We start from the raw sequence: 20745 nt of genomic DNA on the forward strand, positions 1-20745 counted from the left end.
TAGAGCTGAACTGCATGGGTTTGAAATAATTGCAACATTTACTAGCTCTGTGTCCTTGGGCAATTTTTTAAATGTCTTTGTGCCTTCTTTTCCTTGTTGGTAAAAGGAGATAATATTATTTCTCATGGGGTTATTGTGAAGATTAAATTATTGAATATTTGTAAAGCTCTCAGAACAATGCCGGGCAGATAGTAAATGCTTTATGTGTTTGTTAAATAAAAATTAGTTGTTTTATCAGTTTATAGCCTGCTAGAACTCTGCTGAAGGTAAAAACCGGATCTCATAATTACTAAATTTAATGAATTAATCAGTTCTTAGCTCATTTGACTTTCTATCAACCCTTGACAATATGGACCCGTCAGTTCCTCCTGGAGTTCTCCCTTAATAAATGAATACCTCTTTCCTGGTTCTACCCATATCTCTCTGATATTTTCTACTCAATGTTCTTTTTAATTTTCTTGGGGTTCTATCTTTGATCCTCTTTCATTCTCACTTCATACCTGACAGAAAAATAAATCTGACAGAAAAAAAGCCCCAAACCATTAGCATAATATATTATAAAAGTCACTCCATGATCTAATATCTGTTGATCTCTTTAGACTCATCTCTCAGTACCCACCACATGGAATTAATAGAACTTTCCACAGTGTGTTAGTGGTGCTGCTTCCTCTGCCAAGAAATACCATTCCCACCCCTACAATTATTCCCTAATTTTTCAGGATTTAAATAATTTTTTCTTGATTCCTTGGGTGAATTTTCTCCTTTGAATCCCAAATACATTTTGTACATACCTGTATCCTCAGAACCTAACACAGCAGGAGCTCAGTATTTGTTGACAGACTAAATTACAGCACCTAAATTAATATTTTGCATGCATTTATTGTCTTCAGGCAATTGTATATGCATGGAGAAACAGATTTATTTATTAATCTTTAGGTCCCAGGTGCGAAGCATTTACTTAAATACAATAAATAGTTAAATAATTTACATTTTTCAAAATCTCTTCCGACATTTATTTACGTTGTGGATTCTGTAATAGCTTGAACATATTTTTACCTTTGAAAATGTATTAATTTGATTTTTATTTCTACTGAAGAGCCAGTGACAAGATTTCTCTAACATTTTAAAATAGCATTTGATTGAGCAGTATTAGGTGATAACAAGAACAATTACATTTTTCTTAAGAAATGTCATGGACACATCTTCAAGGTCATTGAACAGCATGTGGCAGGCCGGGTATGGTGGCTCATGCCTGTAATCCCAGCACTTTGGGAGGCCAAGGTGGGAGGATTGCTTGAGGCCAGGAGTTTGAGATCAGCTTGGCCAACATGTGAGATCCCCATCTCTACAGCCCAAGAGGAGCCTGGGAGGTTAAGGCATGCCAACCTTGGCAACAGATCGAGGAAAGAAAGAAAAAAGAAAAGAAAGAAAAGAAAGAAAAAGAAAGGAAGGAAGGAAGGAAAAAAGGAAGGAAGGAAGGAAGCAAGGAAGCAAGGGAGAGAAGGGAAGGGAATAGCCGGGTGTGGTGAGGGAGGAAGGCCGAGGTGGGTGGAAAGAGAGAAGTTAGGAAAGAAGGGAGGGAGGGAGGAAGGAAGGAAAAGAAAGAGAGGAAGGAAGGAAGAAAGAGAGAGAGAAAGAAAGAAAAAAGAAAGAGAAAAGAAAGAAAGAGAAAAAGAAAGAAAAGAAAGAAAGAAAAAGAAAAAGAAAGGAAGAAAGGAAGGAAAAGAAATAACCAGGTGCGGTGAGGGAGGGATGCCAAGGCAGATGGAAAGAAAGAAGTTAGGAAGAAGAAAGAGAGGGTGGGAGGGAGGAAGGGAGGGAAGAAGGGAGGGAGGGAGGAAGGAAGGAAGGAAAGAAGGAAGGGAGGGACAGAGGGAGGGAGAGAAAGTGTGGGCGCTGTGGTATGAGGGTAGCAGAGACGGGTAGATCACTTGAGCCCAGGAGACCAGCCTGATCAACATGGTGAAACCCTATCTCTACTAAAAACACAAAAATTAGCCAGGCGTGGTGGTGCGCTCCTGTAATCTCAGCTACTTGGGAGGCTGACGTGGGAGAATCTCTTGAACCCCAGAGGCGGAGGTTGCAGTGAACGGAGTTGGTGCCACTTCACGCCAGCCTGGGTGACAGAGAGATACTGTGTCTCAAAAAAACAAAAAACAAAAACGAAAAGAAAGACAGAAAAGAAAGCGTGTGGCATTGCAAACCTGTGAATCCTCCCTAGATGTTAAATGTGTGCTCCCTCTTGGAATTTGAGAGAAGCAGAGCACCAGCTCATTAAGTCAAGAATATAAGGTTTTATTCGCCATGAATGTCAACAGCAAAGAGGAGAAATGGGTCCTAGGAACTGTGAAAGGCAAGGGCCGGAACACCACATACACTAGAAACTTGTAGCCAACTACGTAGTGCTCTAGGTGGAGAGAATATTTTTAGAAAGGGGTATCGGGTGGGAGATGGGAGGGTCTTTCCTTTTTTTTTCTTCTAGCAAGCCAAGCTCCTGATAGGAGATTTGGTGAGGGGTAACGCCAAGCTCCACCCCTTGGGGCTTAGCAACAGCGAAGGGAGAGGCTAAGGATTGGAGGATCAGGTTAGCCCACCACTCTGCTCCTCCTGCGCGGTGAGGGGGCGGTACACGCGCCCTACCTCGGAGTGTTTGGCGCCATGATGCAGAGAAGATGGCTTCGTTACAGAAGCTAACGCTTTCTGAAAAAGTGCCGCCAAATCATCCCGGTCGGAAAAAGGTTAACTTCCTAGATATGTCTCTAGGTATGTAGATCTCGGATCCCAGTCTCCACTAGTTTGGGCTCGCTGGTCTTGAGCGCAAGACCTCGGCATAGCGCTTACTAGAAGTGGCGTCGGGAGGAACACACCACTTCGAGGAGAGGCTTCCCCTTCAGGGCATCTCCGCACCTGCCCCACCCTGACGAACCCTGGGACCACTTGGCCCCTATCCCTCCTCTCTTTTTCTCCTCACCTCCAGCCCTCTCCTTGCAGGTGGGGAACTGAGGGAGGCTGACCAGAAGCGCGTGGGGATTAAGGATTGCTGAAAGGGGCAGGCGGAGAAAATAGACCGCTATTTCCGTGTATTTTACTCTCCTAAGAATTGATACCTAACTACTGGTCTCCTTCAAACACATGGAGCCAAGTGCTCTTCTCAGTCCAAGCGGATGTCATAAATCACTAGATTCCAGGGCCCGGAGGAGCAAGCCTTAGGCTATTTTACTAGGGATCCCGGCGTGGTAGTGCTAGGAGTTGTTGGTGGGTTGGTGTATCTGCTTTGTTGGCTGGTGGTTATTTGAAGGGGTGGTTGGTCCATTTATTTGCTTGTTGGCTGGTGGTTATTCGCTCTGGATCACCTTTCTTTGCTGGCGCTCTCTAGTCTCTAACCTGAGACCTCTACACGGAGAGTGGAACCTTAGAAAAAAGAAATCCTTTATCAAGGCCCCTAACCTCCTCCATTTGCACCAAACCCAGAAAAAGTGGATTTTACTTGGACCAGTTCCTCTGCTATTATCCATCTTAGAAATGGGGGAGAAGGGGAGGGAATAGACTTTCCAAGCCAGATAGGGAGTGAGCAGAGCTGAGTAGAGAGGATGGAAGCTGACTTTAGAAATGGAGAAGGGCATCAGAGCACAGAAGAAGGAAACTGTAGAAATGGGGGAAGGAGGACAAAACAGAAAAGGGCTACTTTATTTAGTTAGGGGTGTGTGTGTGTGTGTGTGAAACGGGCTTGCTCTGTTTCTCAGGCAAGTGTGCAGTGGCGTCATCTTGGCTCAGTGTAACCTCCGCCCCCTGGGGTCAAGCAATCCTCCCACCTCAGCCGACGGAGTAGCTGGGACTACAGGCACGCGCCACCACACCTGTCTAGGTTTTTGTTTTTTTGTTTTGTTTTGTTTTGTTTTTTAGTAGAGCGAGGTTTCACCATGTTGCCCAGACTGGTTTCCTGGTCTCAAGTGATCCGCCCTTCTCGGCCTCCCAAAGTCCTGGGATTACAGGCATGAGCCACTGCCCCCGGCCTAGTTAGTTATTTTTGAGATAAGGTCAGGGACTGTTGTCTGGGTTGGAGTGTAGTGGCACGATCACGGCTCACTGTGGCCTCAAGCTCTCAGGCTCAATCAAGTGATCCTACCACCTCAGCCTCTCGAGTAGCTGGAACCACAGGTGCTCACTACCATGTCCACCTAATTTTTAAATTTTTGTAGAGATTGGGTCTCCTTATGTTGCCCAGGCTGGTCTCGAACTCCTGGCCTCAAGCAATCCTCCCGGCTCGGCCTCCCAAAATGATGGGACTGTGGGCCTGAGCCACTGCGCCTGGCCAAGGGCCACTTTAGAAATGAGAGGGGGAGAGGCAGAGCAGTGGGAGCTGAGCTTCAATGTGGAAGCGCAGGAGTGGAGCAAGGAGAAGCAGGAACAAGGAGGGCGGACCTCAGAAATTGATGGAGCAGTGGAAAGAGGGTTCACCTTAGAGATGAGGGTAGGGGAGCAGAGCAGGGAGGGCTGAACTTTAAAAGGGGCAGGATAAGTGGAGGGAGAGTGTACCATAGAAATGAAGAGGGTCGGCTGGGCTTGGTGGCTCATTCATGTAATCCCAGCACTTTGGGAGGTTGAGGTGGGTGGCTCACTTGAGGCCAGGAGTTCGAGACCAGCCTGGCCAACATGGTGAAACCCCATCTCTACTAAAAATACAAAGATTAGCTGGGCATGGTGTTGCATGCCTGTAGTCCCAGCTATGCAGGAGGCTGAGGCAGAAGAATTGCTTGAACCTGGGAGATGGAGGCTGCAGTGAGTTGAGATCGCCCCACTGCACTCCAGCCTGGGTGCCAGTGAGACTTCATCTCAGAAAAAAAAAAAAAAAGTAATGAAATGAAGAGGGGCGCCATGGCTCATGCCTGTAATCCCAGGAGGCAGAGGTCAGGCTGGTCTTGGAACTCCTGACCTCAAGTGATACGCCCACCTTGGCCTCCCACAGTGCTGCGATTACAGTCGTGAGCCACCTCACCCGGCCTAAACTTTCTTTATAGTGTCCTTTGAAGTCCCGAAGTTTCAGAATTTGATAAAATACAATTTATCTGTTTTTTGTTGTTGTTCATGCTTTGGTGTCAAATCTAGAAGATCATGAAGATCATACCCTTGTTTCCTTCTGAGAGTTTTCTAGTTTTAACTCTTAAATTTACATCTTTGATCCATTTTGAGTTAATTCTTGTATATGGGGTGAGTTAAGAGCCAACTTCATTCTATTGCATTTTGATGTCTAATTGTTCCAGCACTACTTGTTAAAAAGACTAATTTTCCTCCATTGAAAGCTCTTCTTGGTGGAATTGCTTTCTTAATTTCGTTTTTGGATAGTTCATTGCTGGTATATATACATAGAATTAATTTTTGCATATAGATCTCGTATCCTGCAGCCTTGCTGAGCGTGTTCATTAGTGCTAATCTCTGTGTGTGTGTGTGTGTATCTTTAGGAATTTCTGCATACAAGACCATGATATCTGAGAACAGAGATTTACTTTTTTCTAATCTGCTTGCCTTTTATTCTTTTTCTTGACTAATTGCTCTGGATGGAATTTCTAGCAAAATGTTAATTAGATGCGGTGAGATTGGACATCCTTGACTTGTTTCTGATCTTAGGGAGAAAAGCTTTCAGTTTTTCACCATTAATCATCATTTTACCTTTGGTTGGGTTTTTGTTGATGCCCTTATGAGGTTGAGTAATTTATCTGCCTCCCACTTTACTTCTGAGGGAGAATGGCCCTGAAAAGTAACTAAGTATTTTTTGTTGTTGTTGTCTTTAAGATGTTTTTAGCAATCTATTTTAAGATCGGTATCAATTTCCTCTTCTAAGACATGGTCCCTGTTGATCCCATACTGCTACTTCCCCCTACCCCAACTTCATCACAAGTTCTGAAATATTTTGTGGCATTAAAATGACTTTAAAAATAATATTTGGTCACTGGCCAGGGCTGGGACTAGGGTGAGGTAAATGAGGCACTTGCTTCCAGTATAAAGTTCAAGGAGTCACAAAAAAAGTTTGTTAATAGGGATAATTAATATTTTAATGAAATATTTAAAAAATTAAATGGACAAACTACAGCCATCTGTCTGGCCACCTGTTTTGTAAATAAAGTTTTCTTGACCTAAGAACTAGAGTGAAACAAGTGAAGGAGGGCTGTGCAAGTACAGGGTCTGATCTGATCCTATTTTTTTTTCTCTTTTTTGAAATGGGATCTCACTCTGTCACCCAGGCTGGAGTGCAGTGGCATTATCACAGCTCACTGCAGCCTCGACTTCCTGGGCTCAGGCAATCCTCCCACCTCAGCCTCCCAAGTAGCTGGGATACAGGCGTGTGCCACCACGCCCAGCTAATTTTTTTGTATTTTTGTAGAGACGGGTTCTCACTATATTGCCTAGACTGGTCTCGACTTCTGGGCTCAAGCGATCCACCCACCTTGACCTCCCAAAGTGCTAGGATTACAGGTGTGAGCCACCACATCCGGCCTTTGATACTATCTTTAAAAAAAAAAAAAAAAAGCTTGATATTTTGTTCATCACAGATTGGTTTTGCATTGATTTTTATTTTTGAAAATACTGTGAAGTGGGCGTGGTGGCTCACACCTATAATCCCAGCTCTTTGGGAGGCTGAGGCAGGTAGATGACCTGAGGTCAGGAGTTCGAGACCAGCCTGGCCAACATGGTGAAATCCTGTCTCTCCTAAAAATACAAAAATTAGCGGGGCGTGGAGGCAGGCGCCTGTAGTCCCAGCTACTTGGGAGGCTGGGACAGGAGATTTGCTTGAACCCGGGAGGCCGAGGTTGCAGTGAGCCGAGATTGTGCCACTGCACTCCAGCCTGGGTGATGGAACTAGACTCCGTCTCAAAAATAAAAAATAAAAAAAGATTGAAAAAAAGAAAATATTGTGTTGAGATATTTTAATCTTGATTACTGAGTTTTGGGGGACCTCCTTGAATTTTGTGCCTGAAGTGAATTCCTCACTTACCTCACTCTAGGCCCTGCCTTGTCACTGGGACCTTGAAGGGAGAAAAACCCAGAACTGAAGGGAATTTATAGCACTGAGGTAAAACTTCATGCTTCCTGCACTTTTCTTTGTGTTGATTTCACTGATGTTTTTGCAACTGCTAACAGAAAAGACAAAACAAAACTGATAACTAGCTAAAGCAATGGGTTTATCTCAAAATTCAGAGAAATAAGGGCCATAGTTGCAGAGTGGCTTGGTCCCAAAAATGTAGTAGTTGTGTGACCTTGTGCAAGTTGCTCCATCTCTTGGGGCCTGAGTTTCCTGATCTGAATAAAATCTACATCATAGAGTTGTTGAAGATTAAATGAGAGAATACAGGTAATGTTCACAAAGTATGCTGCCTGACGTGGAAAAAGCTGAGTAAATATTTGCTATATGTGCCCCGGAAAGTGGGCCTAAACGCTCACTTTTGGGTAGCCAGCAATTTGGCAAGCTGGAGAAGTTACCTCTGCTCTCAGGATTTTGTTATCAAACTTCATAGATACAGTAGACATGAAAGAGATTAAAAACCATCTAGGTGAAAGATGGGGTTTAAACAGCTCACGTCAGTCTCTGGGAGACTGAGAGAGATGGTGGTGTCGTGTAACTTGAATAATAGTGAAGTAAACGGACTTAGGAGGCACTTATATTTTAGTAGATGATTACAGCTGGAAGGATACTGGAGAGTCTGCTTTGGGAAAGATTGGTTCAGTTATTTGAAAGGCTGAGGAAAGATGTTGAGTTGAATTTGGTAGGTTAGTTGGAGATTAAGTATGACTGTAAGATCTCATAGTCACCGAGTTGTAAAAAATCTGGAGGTCACTGTTTTATCCTTTTAAACGTTGGTTCTCTATATCCATATTTATACCTTTTTAGACAGATGAGAATCCCAGTTTTGATCATGTCAGGAGGAACAGCAAAACTTTCGACTGGTTATCACAGGCCCTTGCGGTTTATTTTATTTTTACTTTTATTTAATTTTTTGAGACAGGGTCTCTGTCGCTGAGGCTGGAGTGCAGTGGCACAATCACAGCTCACTGCAGCCTGGACCTCCCAGGCTCAAGCGATCCTCCCACCTTTGCCCCCAGAGTAGCTGGGACCCTAGGTGTGCACCACCACACCTGGCTCATTTTTGTATTTTCTTTGGTAGAGACGGAGTTTCGCCATGTTGCCCAGGCTGGTCTCGAACTCGTGGGCTCAAGCAATCTTCTCGCCTTGGCCTCCCAAAGTGCTGGGATTACAGCCATGAGCCACCGTGCCAGGCTGAGGCCCTTGCAGTTTGAAGGCAAGAAAAATACACAATAAATAGCAAATACATGTTGCTTTCTATGATGTAATGAGAAAGCCATACTTTTTCCTGATAAATTTCCCCATGTTTTTCTCAGTGAAAATAATACTTTGTAACAATGCATATCTTTGTTTTTAGATAACTAAACACATGCTTTAGAAAAGCAGTAGTATGTTGGATGCAAGGTTATTACTTCCATTGTAATACACGCTAAAGTAGGAAAAGGCTCTAGAGATTTATTTTTGTTTTTGTCCTCAGTAAACATACCGAAAAAGTATTAGAGTCCTTTTTTTTTTTAAACAAATAAAAGGCAAAAATAAGACCAGAATTCGAACTGGTAACAGCAAGAACTTAATAGGAACTCCACTCCCCTGTTAATTACTTTTACCTAAAAGAGACTGATGCAAAAGTGTTGTAGTTAGAAAGAAAAGAACTCTTTCTGCCTGCTAGATATGTTGGACCACGAATCCACAAATATGGATTATCCACTCTGTATTCTGTGCTAGGCACTTAGTACACTAATAAATAAACAGTGGTCTCTTCTCAAGTACTTCCTAATCTAACTGGAGAGACAGCTAAGTAAATATGTGCAATTATACATTGTTTTAAGTATTCTGGAAGTATGTATAGTCAGAATTTTTCAGAAGTTGAGAGGAACCTAAGTCACTTACATTTTTTGAGGTTTCCAGTGTTTTAAATATTTAAAAAATGGGAAAACAAAAATTGTGGTGTATTTTACATGTTTATAAATAGAAAATAGTGGTTTCAACCCACTGTAAAATAAAATGCAATATAAGTATACTTTTCACAAGAAAATTAATTATGCAATTTAAATAAAAATGTAATTATTCATATGGCACCTCAAGCAGTGTGATCAGTTTTAAACTGTGTGAGGAATACTGTCTTTCTTCAGTCCTGACAGTTTATTTCTGAGAGTAAGTATATCAAGAATTCAAATTTAAGGCTCTTTGGTGAGGCCTGGATCAAATGTCTCTCCTTGAGAGATTGGCTAAGTGTTCTCTAGGTGGATTCAGTGGAGAATATCATTACAGAGAGCAGAGTGAACAAAGCCCCATGTCTCTGTAATGATATATTCTGAGAACTAAGGAAAAGGACATGAGAATCTGGAAAAATACTGTAGCATTAAGGACGCTTTCTTCATAACCTCATAGCCTATGTTGGAAGGGCGTTTAGACAGCTTACCCAGGTTCATAGGCATTTGCTTTCTCTTCAATATGAAGAGGCTGAGCAGCAATTGATTTCATCTCTAAGTCGTAGCTGGTGAGATCTACCCAATTCCATTACAATCCAACAAATCAAATGGTGGTCTCTGGAATTACAAAGTCTAAGGATTAAAATTACGTATGATTTCACTTAAAGAAAAACCCTGCAACACATTCCAAGGTGTGGATAATTCAAAAACATTTTTAAAAATAAGTTTTATGCTGGGCGTGGTAGTTCACACCTATAATCCCAGGAGATGTCAGCCATTTCAAAGAAAATCAGAATCAGATTTTTTTCTTATTAATTGTTTATTATTTATTTGTAATTTTTGTGGGTATATAGTAGGTGTATATATTTATGGGGTACATGAGATGTTTTGATACAGGCATGCGTGCAATTGCAATGTGGAATAAGCACATCATGGAGATTATCCATCCTCTTAAGCATTCATCCTCTGAGTTACAGACAATCCAATTATGCTCTTTATTTTAAAACATATAGTTATTATTGACTATAGTCACCCTGTTGTGCTATCAAATAGTAGGTCTTATTCATTCTTTCTATTTATATTTTATTGTACTACCTATGTACTGAAAAGTTGTTGTAGTTATTTTTTATTGGTTCATCGTTTAGTCTTTCTACTTAGGATGAGAGTAGTTTATATACCACAGTTACAGTATTATAATATTCCGTGTTTTTCTGTGTACTTACTATTACCAGTGAGTTTTATACCTTCAGATGATGACTTATTACTCATTAATGTCTTTTCTTTCTGGTTGAAGCACTCCCTTTAGCATTTTTTGTAGGACAGGTCTGGTGTTGATGAAATCCCTCAGCTTTTGTTTGTCTGTGAAACTTTTTATTTCTTCTTCATGTTTGAAGGATATTCTCACTGGATATGCTATTCTAAGGTAAAGATTTTCCCTTCAGCACTTTAAATATATCAGCCCACTCTCTCCTGGCCTGTAAGGTTTCCACTGAAGGGGCTGCTGCCAGACATATTAGAGCTCTTGTTTGTTATTTGTCTCTTTTCTCTTGCTGCTTTTAGGATCCTTTCTTTATCCTTGACCTTTAAGAGTTTGATTATTAAATGCCTTGAGGTAGTCTTCTTTGGGTTAAATCTGCTTGGTGTTCTATAACCTTCTTGTACTTGGATATTGATATCTTTCTCTAGGTTTGGGAACTATTTTTTTTTTTCTTTGACAGAGTGTCGCTCTGTAGCCCAGGCTGGAGAGCAGTGGCGTAATCTCAGCTCACTGCAACCTCTGCCTCCCAGGTCCCCGTTAAGCAATTCTCCTGCCTCAGCCTCCTGAGTAACTGGGATTACAGGTACATGCCACCATGCTCAGCTAATTTTTGTATTTTTAGTAGAGATGGGGTTTCACCATGTTGGCCAGGCTGGTTTTGAACTCCTGACCTTGTGATCCGCTCGCCTCAGGAACTTCTGTTTTATTATCTCTTTGAATAAACTTGCTCTGTCACCCAGGCTAGAGTGCAGTGGCGCTCTTGGCTCACTGCAACCTCAGCCTCCCAGGTTCAAACGATTCTCCTGCCTCAGCCTCCCAAGTAGCTGGGATTACAGGTGAGCACCACCACACGCAGCTAATTTTTGTGTTTTTAGTAGAGGTGGGGTTTAACCATGTTGGCCAGGCTGGTCTCAAACTCCTGACATCAAGTGATCCACCCGCCTCGGCCTCCCAAAATGCTGGGAATACAGGCGTCAGCCACCACTCCCAACCCCTTTGAATAAACTTTCTACCCCTATCTCTTTCTCGACATCCTCTTTACAGCCAATAACTCTTAGATTTGCCCTTTTGAGGCTATTTTCTAGATCCTGTAGGTGTGTTTCATTGTTTGTTTGTTTTTTCTTTTGTCTCCTCTGATTGTATATTTTCAAATAGCCTTTCTTCAAGCTCACTAATTCTTTCTTTTGCTAGATTTATTCTGCTATTAAAGGACTCTGATGCATTCTTCAGTATGCCAATGGCATTTTTCCAGTTCCAGAATTTCTGCTTGACACTTTTAAATCATTTCTATGTCTTTGTTACGTTTATCTGATAGAATTCTGAATTCCTTCTGTGTTTGCTTGAATTTATTTGAGTTTCCTCAACACAGCTATTTGGAATTCTCTGTCTGAAAGGTCACATATCTCTGTTTTTCCAGGACTCATCCTTAGTGCCTTATTTAGTTCATTTGGTGAGGTCATGTTTTCCTGGATGCTGTTGATACCAGTAGATGTTCTTCAGTGTCTGGGCATTGAAGGGTTAGGTATTTATTGTAGTCTTCACTGTCTGGGCTTCTTTGTACTCATCCTTTTGGGGAAGGCTTTCCAGATATTTGAAAGGACTGCAGTGTTGTGATCTAAGCAGTTTCTACTTTAGGGGACATCACAAGCCCAGTAACGCTATGGTTCTTGCAAACTCATAGAGGTACCGCCTTGTTGGTTTTGGACAGGATCTGGGAGAATTCTCTGGATCACCAGGCAGAGACTCTTGTTCTTTTCCCTTATTTTCTCCTAAACAAACAGAGTGTCTCTGTTCTGAGCCACCCAGAGCTGGGGTGGAGTGACACAAGCACCCCTGTGGCCACCACCATTATGACTGTGCTGGGTCAGACCCGAAGCCAGCACAGCTCTGGGTTTCACTGAAGGCCTGCTGCAAATACTCCCGGCTACTGCCCAGCTTGCTCAAGGCCCTGAATCTCTACAATCAGCCAGTAGCAAAACCAGCCAGGCCTGTGTCCTTTCCTTCACGGTGGCAAGGTCCCCCAAGCCCGAGGTGGGTCCAGAAGTGACATCTGGGACTCAAGACCTAGAGTCAAAAACCTTAGAAGTCTACCTGGTGTTCTATTGTATTATGGCTGAGCTGGCACTCATACCACAAGATGCAGTCCTTCCCACTCTTCCCTTCCCTTTCCAAAGGCAGAGGAGCCTCACCCCATAGCCAGTCACCCTAGGCCAGGCAGAGTACTGTTGGACTACCATAGATGTTCCGTTGAGGCTCAGGGGCTCTTAAGTCAGCTTGGGATGAATGCTGCCTGATCTGAGACTCACCCTTCAGAGCAGTGAGCTCCCCTCTGGCCTAGGGCAGTTCCAGAAGTGTTATCCAAGAGTCAAGTCCTGGAATCACGGATTCCAAGAGCCCACTTGGTGTTCTACCCTTCTGTAGCTGTGCTGGTACCTGAAGCCAGCAAGTCTCGGAGTCTCACCCAAGGCTCTCAACATAGTACCTGGGTATTGCTGCTAGTTATTCAGAGCCCAGGAGCTTTTCAGTTAACAGTTGATGAATTCTGCCAGGGCTGGGTCCTTTCCTTCAAGGCAGTCGGTTCCCTTCTGGCCGACGGTGTGTCTAGAAGTGTGGACCAGGAGCTAGAGCCTGAAACAGGAACCTCATAACTCTAACAGGTGCCCTATCCTGCTGTGGCTGAGCTGGTATCTAAGATGTAAGACAAAGTCCTCCCCACTCTTCCCTCTCTTCTCAAGAGGAAGGGTGGGTCTCTTTTGGAGCTGTGAGCTGTCCAGCCTGGGGTTAGGGGAGGGGTGATGCCACCACTCCCTTGGCTGCCCCAGCTGGTGTCTCAGTATGTCATGTGGCCCCCCCAGTCCACACTCTGTTGGCCCAGTTCAGCACTAAGTCTTGCCTAAGAGTTGCAGTCCTTATGGCCTAGACCAGGTGTTTCCAATCTTTTGGCTTCCCTTGACCACACCGAAAGAATAATTGTCTTGAGCCACACATAAAATACACTAACATTAACAATAGCTGATGAGCTAAAAAAAAATTGCAGAAACAATCTCATAATGTTTTAAGAAAGTTTACGAATTTGTGTTGGGCTGCATTCAAAACCGTCCTGGGCCGTGTATGGCCTGCAGGCCACAGGTTAGAAAAGCTTGGCCTAGACTACCTTTCAGGTTTACTTGGAGATCCAGAGCACTGTAGCTCTTGATGGAGAGGTTTGTGGGAACTCATGCTCGGGCTGCCGGGGTGGGTGATTCCTCTCTGACTGGGGCTGGTTTAAATCTTCCCTCCATGGGCAGGTGTCAGGTGAGTTTGGTCCAGTTTTCCTTTCTGCTCTAACAGGACAGCACTAAATTCAATGCCTCATGATTGCTGTGTTCTTCCTTCCCCAGTGCCCAGAGATGCTCTTGGTACCACCATGTCATTGCTGCCGGGAGTGGGGGAAGGGTGGCATTGGCGATTCAGGACTGTTTTTTCTATCCCTTCAGTGCCTCTTTCAGTGATAAGAAGTTAAAACCAGTTACTATGAGTGCTCACATGATTTTTGGTTTTTATGAACGTGTTTTTTCTGTGTAGATAGTTGTTAAATTCGCGTCCTTGCTGGGGGGACGATCGGTGGAGGCTTCTATTCTGCCATCTTGCTCCCTATCCCAGAATCAGATATTTAGAGACCTGAGGCAGGACTAGTACTAAGCAAAATAATAAAGGAGTGGTTAATCTGTGTCACCCAACTGCCTCTTTTGTACCCTTTTCAGCTCTTCTTTTCTTTTAGAATCTCCAGTTTTTTCCAAATACCTAGCTTGTCCTTCTTTTTTTCTTTTTCTCTTCTTCCTGAGTGTAGCTTGCAAAAGGTGTGGGGGGCTTTTGCTTATTTCTAAAGATGCCTTAGCATGAGTAAAGTTTTATCCACTGATAGAGCATCCCACCTGTAGACTCTTCCATTCTAAATGTTAGGAGAGATATTTTAGAGCAAGTTGTACCTGTCTGCCATTCTTTAAATTATGCCATGTAAGTGCTTTCTGCCTGAGTACGTAAATATGTGCCTGACTACAGAGTCAAGTCTGATTGCTTCCTGCTACTACAATAATCTAAGTTCCTCACTTCTGTGGTGTCTTCTATGAACTTCCATCACCACTTTCTTACTTTTGTCACTTCCTTTCTCTTTGTTAGTTTTTGATAATATACATGTAACTAATTGTCTATCACATTTAATCAGATAGACATTTAATGGTCTATCACTTTACATTTAATTGCTGATTTACATTTATTTAGTCAGCAACTTGATGACTCTCTTGCTCTATATTTCTATGACACTGAAATAACATTTAGTAAAGTCATTTATTTAGATGATATCCCCCCTGAGCTATTGCAGTGTGAAAGTATTTTGCTTTTGCATAAAGTTACCATATATCTAACAGGAATTGTTCTTTCTTGTTCCAGCAAACCTAAGATGTCGGTACTGTTTGACCTTTGTTAGAGTTTAACAAATTTATTATTATTATTATCATTTTTAGGGCTACCAGTTTTTGGGTATTCTGAAATATGATGAGATAAGATATAGATTATTCACTCGAGACATTATTATTTGGCTTTTGCCATTTTATTCATTTTTTATGTATTTTCTAATACAGACGACATTATAATCTATAAAGAGTTAGAAAGGACAAATGCTAAAGAAGAAAAGAATAAAAGACAGAACCATAGTATAAAGGAATCGCCTTCAAGACAGCAATCAAATGCTCATAGACATCGCCATCGGAGAGGTAAAGTATGCTGAAAATAGTCACATGTGGTAAAAAGAGTCTGAAATATTTGTGAATAACTAGATAAGTAAAATCAAGAATTCACAATATTGTTCTAAAGTTGCATTATGTTGCTTGTTTTATTTTTTCTGGGCATGGGCTCATACAGGGTTGGTAAGAATTTATGTCATGTCATATGAATAAAAATTTATTTTAATTTATAAGAATTACTTCCCTAATGGAGAGTGGGATAAAAAAAGTAACCATATGAGCTGAGAGTTATTTTGTACTTGTTTACAAGCCTGGGTTGGTTGGTCCAGTTCCACTTTTAGGAGGCAATACAGGAGGATTAAGAGCATAGTCAATAATCTGAACACTATGGCATCCACATTTTGAAAATACAGATGTTGTAAGACAAAAAGAGAAGGGTAGAACATGACAAATGTCCTCTATATACTTAACCTCATTGGTAATTGCAGTACGCATTTTTTAATATGAATGTGCTACAGATTGCCACGATACAGAAGTCTTTTCAACAATTAAAGGTCTTCATAATCTAGTCAACAGATTGGAACCATTTTGACATTGTGTTTACTATAAGCCCCGACAGTTGCCTATGCAGCTTCATTTAAGTTCTTGTGTGAATCTTCAGTGGCTCAGCATGTTCTGAGAAGAGAAGCGATGATAGTTATTACAGGGGCAGAGCAGCCAAAAAGGGTAACGTGGCCCATTCTTATGTGCCTAACCAGTCATCACAAAATTGATCTTTGTGAGCCTTTTGGAGATATTCTTTGATGGGTTTTTAAACTGTCTTTATACCCAAACAAAGCAGACAATTGAGACAAATATTCACATGATTAATACAAAGCAGACAATTTCTCTCCATCTCTCCTTTTTCTACTGGAGTATTCTTTCATTTAATTTCAGATAGTATGTCCCAACTTTGGTGGCATGTGAAACCAAAATTGATGTATTATATACTGAGAAGACTACCCTATTAAGGTATGCAAATTGAAATAGTATGGCAAAGACTGTTCTAGAATTCAGTGAGACTCCCAGATGATACCAGAGTAATGAAATATCAAAAGTTTTGCAAAACCCAGTGAATAGCCTTAAAAAAATGAGATCAGAGATAATACTTCTGAAAGATACATTGAATTTACTACTTGAAAATACAGAAAATATTTATTTTTCAAAGGCTACTCAAGATGCGGAAGCAACTCTGAGGAAGGAAATCATGATAAAAAACCATCCCAAAAACCTTCTGGATTCAAGTCTGGACAACACCCTTTAAATGGGCAGCCTTTAATTGAGCAGGTAGATAAGTACCAAGAATTAACCAATATTAAAAATCCTACATTTACTATATTTCCTAATATTAATGATTTACTTTAAATTCTATTGAAAGCAGGGATTGTTTCTTGGTATTCCTCCATGGTGCCTTGAACATATTTTAAATTCAATGTTTATTAGTTAATTTTTCCCCTGTAACTATTTTAATAAATATTTGATTTTTGCTATTTTCAGTCATTACTAAAACTTTTGAATTTATAAAATGCCAAAATAGATTATTAATTAGTCATTAATCCTATATAATAATTTTTATTTGTCCTCATACAGAGGCTTTGAGCTTAAGTTATATAAGAGTTTTAGTATCTTTGTGAATGAATTGTAAAAGCCAGAAGTCAGATGATATCAGATATGAAATATACTCTGGAAGCAACAGGTGGCACAGACTATCCCTGTACAAATCCATTTCCTCTAAACACGTATAGGTGAGCCAGTCAATAGACAGAAATTTGAGAGGTGCTCAGATCCAGAATCATTAGCTAACATTGGTGTTAATGTTTCATCCTAGCTTATAAACTGATTCTTCTTAAGGTGTTAAGTGGTCATTTATCAAAAATGGCAGTTCTGGGAGCTTAAATCATTTTTGCCAAATCATGTAAATGCAAATGTTTATTTATTTGCTTGTTCATTTATTTGTTTTGGAGAAAAACATGTTGCATTTTCAAATATTTAAAGGATTACTTTAAATTGTTCAAATTATGATTCAATGCCTACTCTATGCAGGCACTATGATACCAGAACAGCCTGCTTCAAATAGTCTGTATGGTGGTGGAAGAGAAAGCTAAGAAAGAAATGTAATGCCAGGCAGTATGCAGTATGTGCTTAATAGGACATAAGTTATATATTGTGGGGATGTAGAAATTCATTCTGATTGGGATTCTTGAGAAACTTTGATGGAAGAGATGGCATATGATCTGTGCCTTATAGGATGAGGAGATTTTTTTATACAGTTTGGGAAGAAGAACATGAGCTTCCTTCTGATGCAGTCCAAGATGCATAAATAAACTGAGAATAAATATTAAACAATATTTTCAAATTGAAAGCATCCTTGTCCTTTTGTTTATTTATTTTTTGAGACAGGGTCTCATTCCGTTGCCCAGGCTGGAATGTGGTGGTGTGATCATGGCTCACTGCCTCTTCTACCTCCCAGGCTCAAGCAATCCTCCCACTTCAGCCTCCCAAGTAGCTGGGACTATAGGCACGTGCCACCATGCCCTGCGAATTTTTTTTTCTTTTCTGTAGAGATGAGGTCTCGCTATGTTGCCCAGGGTGGGAAAGTATCCTTCTATTATTCATACTTTTGAAACTTTTGAGACTATCATAGCCGAACTCACTAGAAAAAAAAAAATACCCTGCAATAAAGAAATGTATTAAAATTTAAGCATAATTATTTCACCAATAAATTGAATAATTACAGTTTTCAATAATACTTTACAATTCTATTAAGCTAGTTTCGTACTTAACAAGAATTTGTCTTATTATCAGTGGAACACAGTTGTATTTGTTCACCCCATGTATTTATTCAACACAACCTTTTGATAGAAGGCTTCACTTGTTTGTAAGGAAAGAAAACTAATGTGCATTTTGTTTTCCAAAGGTAGGAAATACATAGTACATTTCTTATATACTTATTTCTTATATAAACATTCATAAAAGGGACTGCAAGCTCCTTTAGAAAGGTACTTGGATACATACGGGTCTTTAGAAGATGGAACTCAGTCCTATCTTTCCTACTGACCCACTGTGCTCCCAACACCAATCACTTAGAAAAGAAAGAGAAAAGGTACATGTGCATTTCACCCAATCTCCTTATTTAGGTTTTTCAGTACAAAAGCTGGAGAGTGGCTATAGCTTTATGTTTTAGCAAAACAACTAATTTTTTACATTTTTATTTTAAAATAAGTTTTCTGTGCATAATATATTTTGTGCTGGTACCTCCCCTGCTGTTTAGCAGTTGCTTCCAGCTTCTGGTAGTGTTAAACTAGAAAGTCATAATGCCAAATTGAGGGGATGTTGTGTTTGTCAGGCAGCATATACTAGTAGAAAGCTTGATTTCTCAGCATGGTCTATATGACTTTATCCACTTACATTTACGTAGCATCATAGAGATTTGTCAAAGGTTTCGTTATTTCCATTTGGCTGATTCACTCCACTGTCTTTTTGGCTTAAAAATTGAAAAGGTAGAAAGGCTGTGTTGTTGCCAAGCTAATTTACTTGAATAGTATTAAGCCAACCTTCCGCTTTTTTTACAGCTTCCTTTCCCCTTCCTTACTTTGTCTTTCTCTCTAGAATTAAGTATTACTTTATAATGAAAAGATAGTTTCTTTTTAATCATTGAGTAGGCAAAGAGTAAACAATATGATTTTGAACACTTTCCTTTTGATCCTAAGGACTTACACTACAAAATATTCTATCAAAGTCACAGAATCTGTTGTTTCTTTAGTAAAACATAGATCAAGAAATTGGTAGGTAGAACATGACCTTAGAGTACAGTCAAACTCATAAAACTAATTTTCCATATTTTTATTTTATTAAAGTTTTAGTTGCATAGCATTTTTGTGCCAGTGACACGATACAATGGAGCTATTCTGTAAGTTAGTTCTAAAAACTGGTTGATAAATAAAAGTAAGCACAGTGGAATTCTAAAAGAAATGGTTGCCCATAAAAATGGTCTTGAGAATATATCATTATGACTTAAATCATGAAGTATATGTTTCATTTGTTTTGCATAATTGGGATCCTTTTCAGGAGAAGTGCAGTGACAATTATGAGGCCCAAGCAGAGAAGAATCAAGGCCAATCAGAGGGGAACCAGCATCAATCAGAAGGAAATCCGGACAAATCAGAAGAATCTCAGGGCCAACCAGAAGAAAATCATCATTCTGAGCGATCCCGAAACCACTTAGAGAGATCTCTTTGTCAGTCAGACAGATCTCAAGGGCAGCTAAAGAGACGTCATGCCCAATATGAGAGATCTCATGGCCAATACAAGAGATCTCATCGTCAATCTGAGAGATCTCATAGCCAATCAGAGAGATCTCATGGTCACTCAGAGAGATCTCATGGTCACTCAGAGAGATCTCATGGTCACTCAAAGAGATCTCATAGCCAGGGAGATCTTGTGGACACTCAGAGTGATCTCATAGCCACTCAGAGAGATCTCATAGCCACTCAGAAAGATCTCATAGCCACTCAGAGAGATCTCATAGCCACTCAGAGAGATCTCATAGTCACTCAGAGAGATCTCGTGGCCACTGAGAGAGATCTCATAATCAGTCGGGGAGATCTCATGGCCAATCAGAAAGACATCAGAGATACTCAACAGGTAAAAATACAATGACTACTTAATCATCAGAACAATGTGTTGAATTCTGTGGAAATAGAAAAGCATATATCTATATTCTAATGGCTAAATATGTATTTGTTGAAACATGTATATTGGGACAAAGACATAAATATTAGAATGGAGGTAATACATACATGGTATCAATATTGTTTCAACTTGATGTCCTCTAAGCTATCATCCAGTTACCCAAGATGTCCCATTAAGTTGTTCCCAGTAGGTCTGCTTTCCCTGGAAGAGCCCTATGTACTCAGCCTTTCCTGTTGGGCCTTCCCCACAATTAGAATATTTTGACTTAGTGTCCTGTCCCCCTTGGACGTTCCAACTTGACTTAATGTCCAGTGCCCCTTGGACATTCCAACCTGGTAGGTAAGCTAATCTAACAACTAACTGCCAAATTGATAATATATAATCTATGATAATGAATATCTCTTTTGTGTCTCCTTCCTAAGCCGTCCTCAGAGAGTCCTTAGCAGACAAATGGTAGACGTATCTTTGGGCAGCTTAACTTTTCTGCTTTCCTCAAATCAGACCATATGAGAGGATATATTCTATGCATAGATGTAATGCTAACCTTCTGAATATATTTTGAATACATTTATATATTCACTGTTGCCTTATAAAACTGTTAAGGTAGGTCTGTCTACCCTAGCAAAAGAAACACAGAAATTTAAATGTACTGGGAGTTATGTTTTTAAAAACACAAGATATGTTAACTGCAGTTTGTTTGGTTATTCAATAAAAGTTTCAGTTTTAATTTCTCAGTGATTACCTTGTTTGTATTGACTGTAAATGTCTAGTCAAATATTTTAGGTTCATATTAACTGCTGCACAGAATTACTTACTTCAGCTAAAAAAAATTATTTCCGGCTGGGCATGGTGGCTCATGCCTATAATCCCAGCACTTTGGGAGGCCGAGGCAGGCGGATCACTTGAGGTCAGGAGTTTGAGACCAGCCTGGCCAACATGGTCAAACTCCGTCTCTACTAAAAATACAAAAATTAGCTGGGCGAGGTGGCGAGCGCCTGTAATCCCAGCTACTGGGGAGGCTGAGGC

General features: G+C 40.7%; 1 protein-coding gene across 2 annotated transcripts; it reads left to right on the plus strand.

The window, feature by feature from the left end:
* Positions 1–2100: 2100 nt before the first annotated feature.
* Positions 2101–20450, plus strand: LUZP4 (leucine zipper protein 4). Of its 2 annotated transcripts, XM_004065287.5 has the most exons (4): positions 2101–2763; positions 14887–15018; positions 16196–16314; positions 19096–20450. In XM_004065287.5, the coding sequence occupies exons 1-4, from the start codon at positions 2673–2675 to the stop codon at positions 19684–19686; spliced, it is 933 nt and encodes a 310-aa protein (XP_004065335.3). In that variant the 5' UTR covers positions 2101–2672; the 3' UTR covers positions 19687–20450. The 2 variants fall into 2 exon arrangements, with proteins under 2 accessions (XP_004065335.3, XP_055232771.1); XM_055376796.2 differs by lacking the exon at positions 16196–16314 and having other exon boundaries at positions 2631–2763.
* The last annotated feature ends 295 nt before the right edge of the window (positions 20451–20745 follow it).

Source organism: Gorilla gorilla, chromosome X (genome assembly GCF_029281585.2).
Source record: "Gorilla gorilla gorilla isolate KB3781 chromosome X, NHGRI_mGorGor1-v2.1_pri, whole genome shotgun sequence".
Classification (NCBI taxonomy): Eukaryota; Metazoa; Chordata; class Mammalia; order Primates; family Hominidae; genus Gorilla; species Gorilla gorilla.

Bases quoted from the DNA above. Each gene is read 5' to 3' on its own strand.
- LUZP4 (XM_004065287.5), top strand. From the start codon at position 2,673: ATGGCTTCGTTACAGAAGCTAACGCTTTCTGAAAAAGTGCCGCCAAAT. The intron at 2,764-14,886 runs GTATGTAGATCT...TTTCTAATACAG, and splicing joins CTTCCTAGATATGTCTCTAG to ACGACATTATAATCTATAAA. The intron at 15,019-16,195 runs GTAAAGTATGCT...TATTTTTCAAAG, and splicing joins TAGACATCGCCATCGGAGAG to GCTACTCAAGATGCGGAAGC.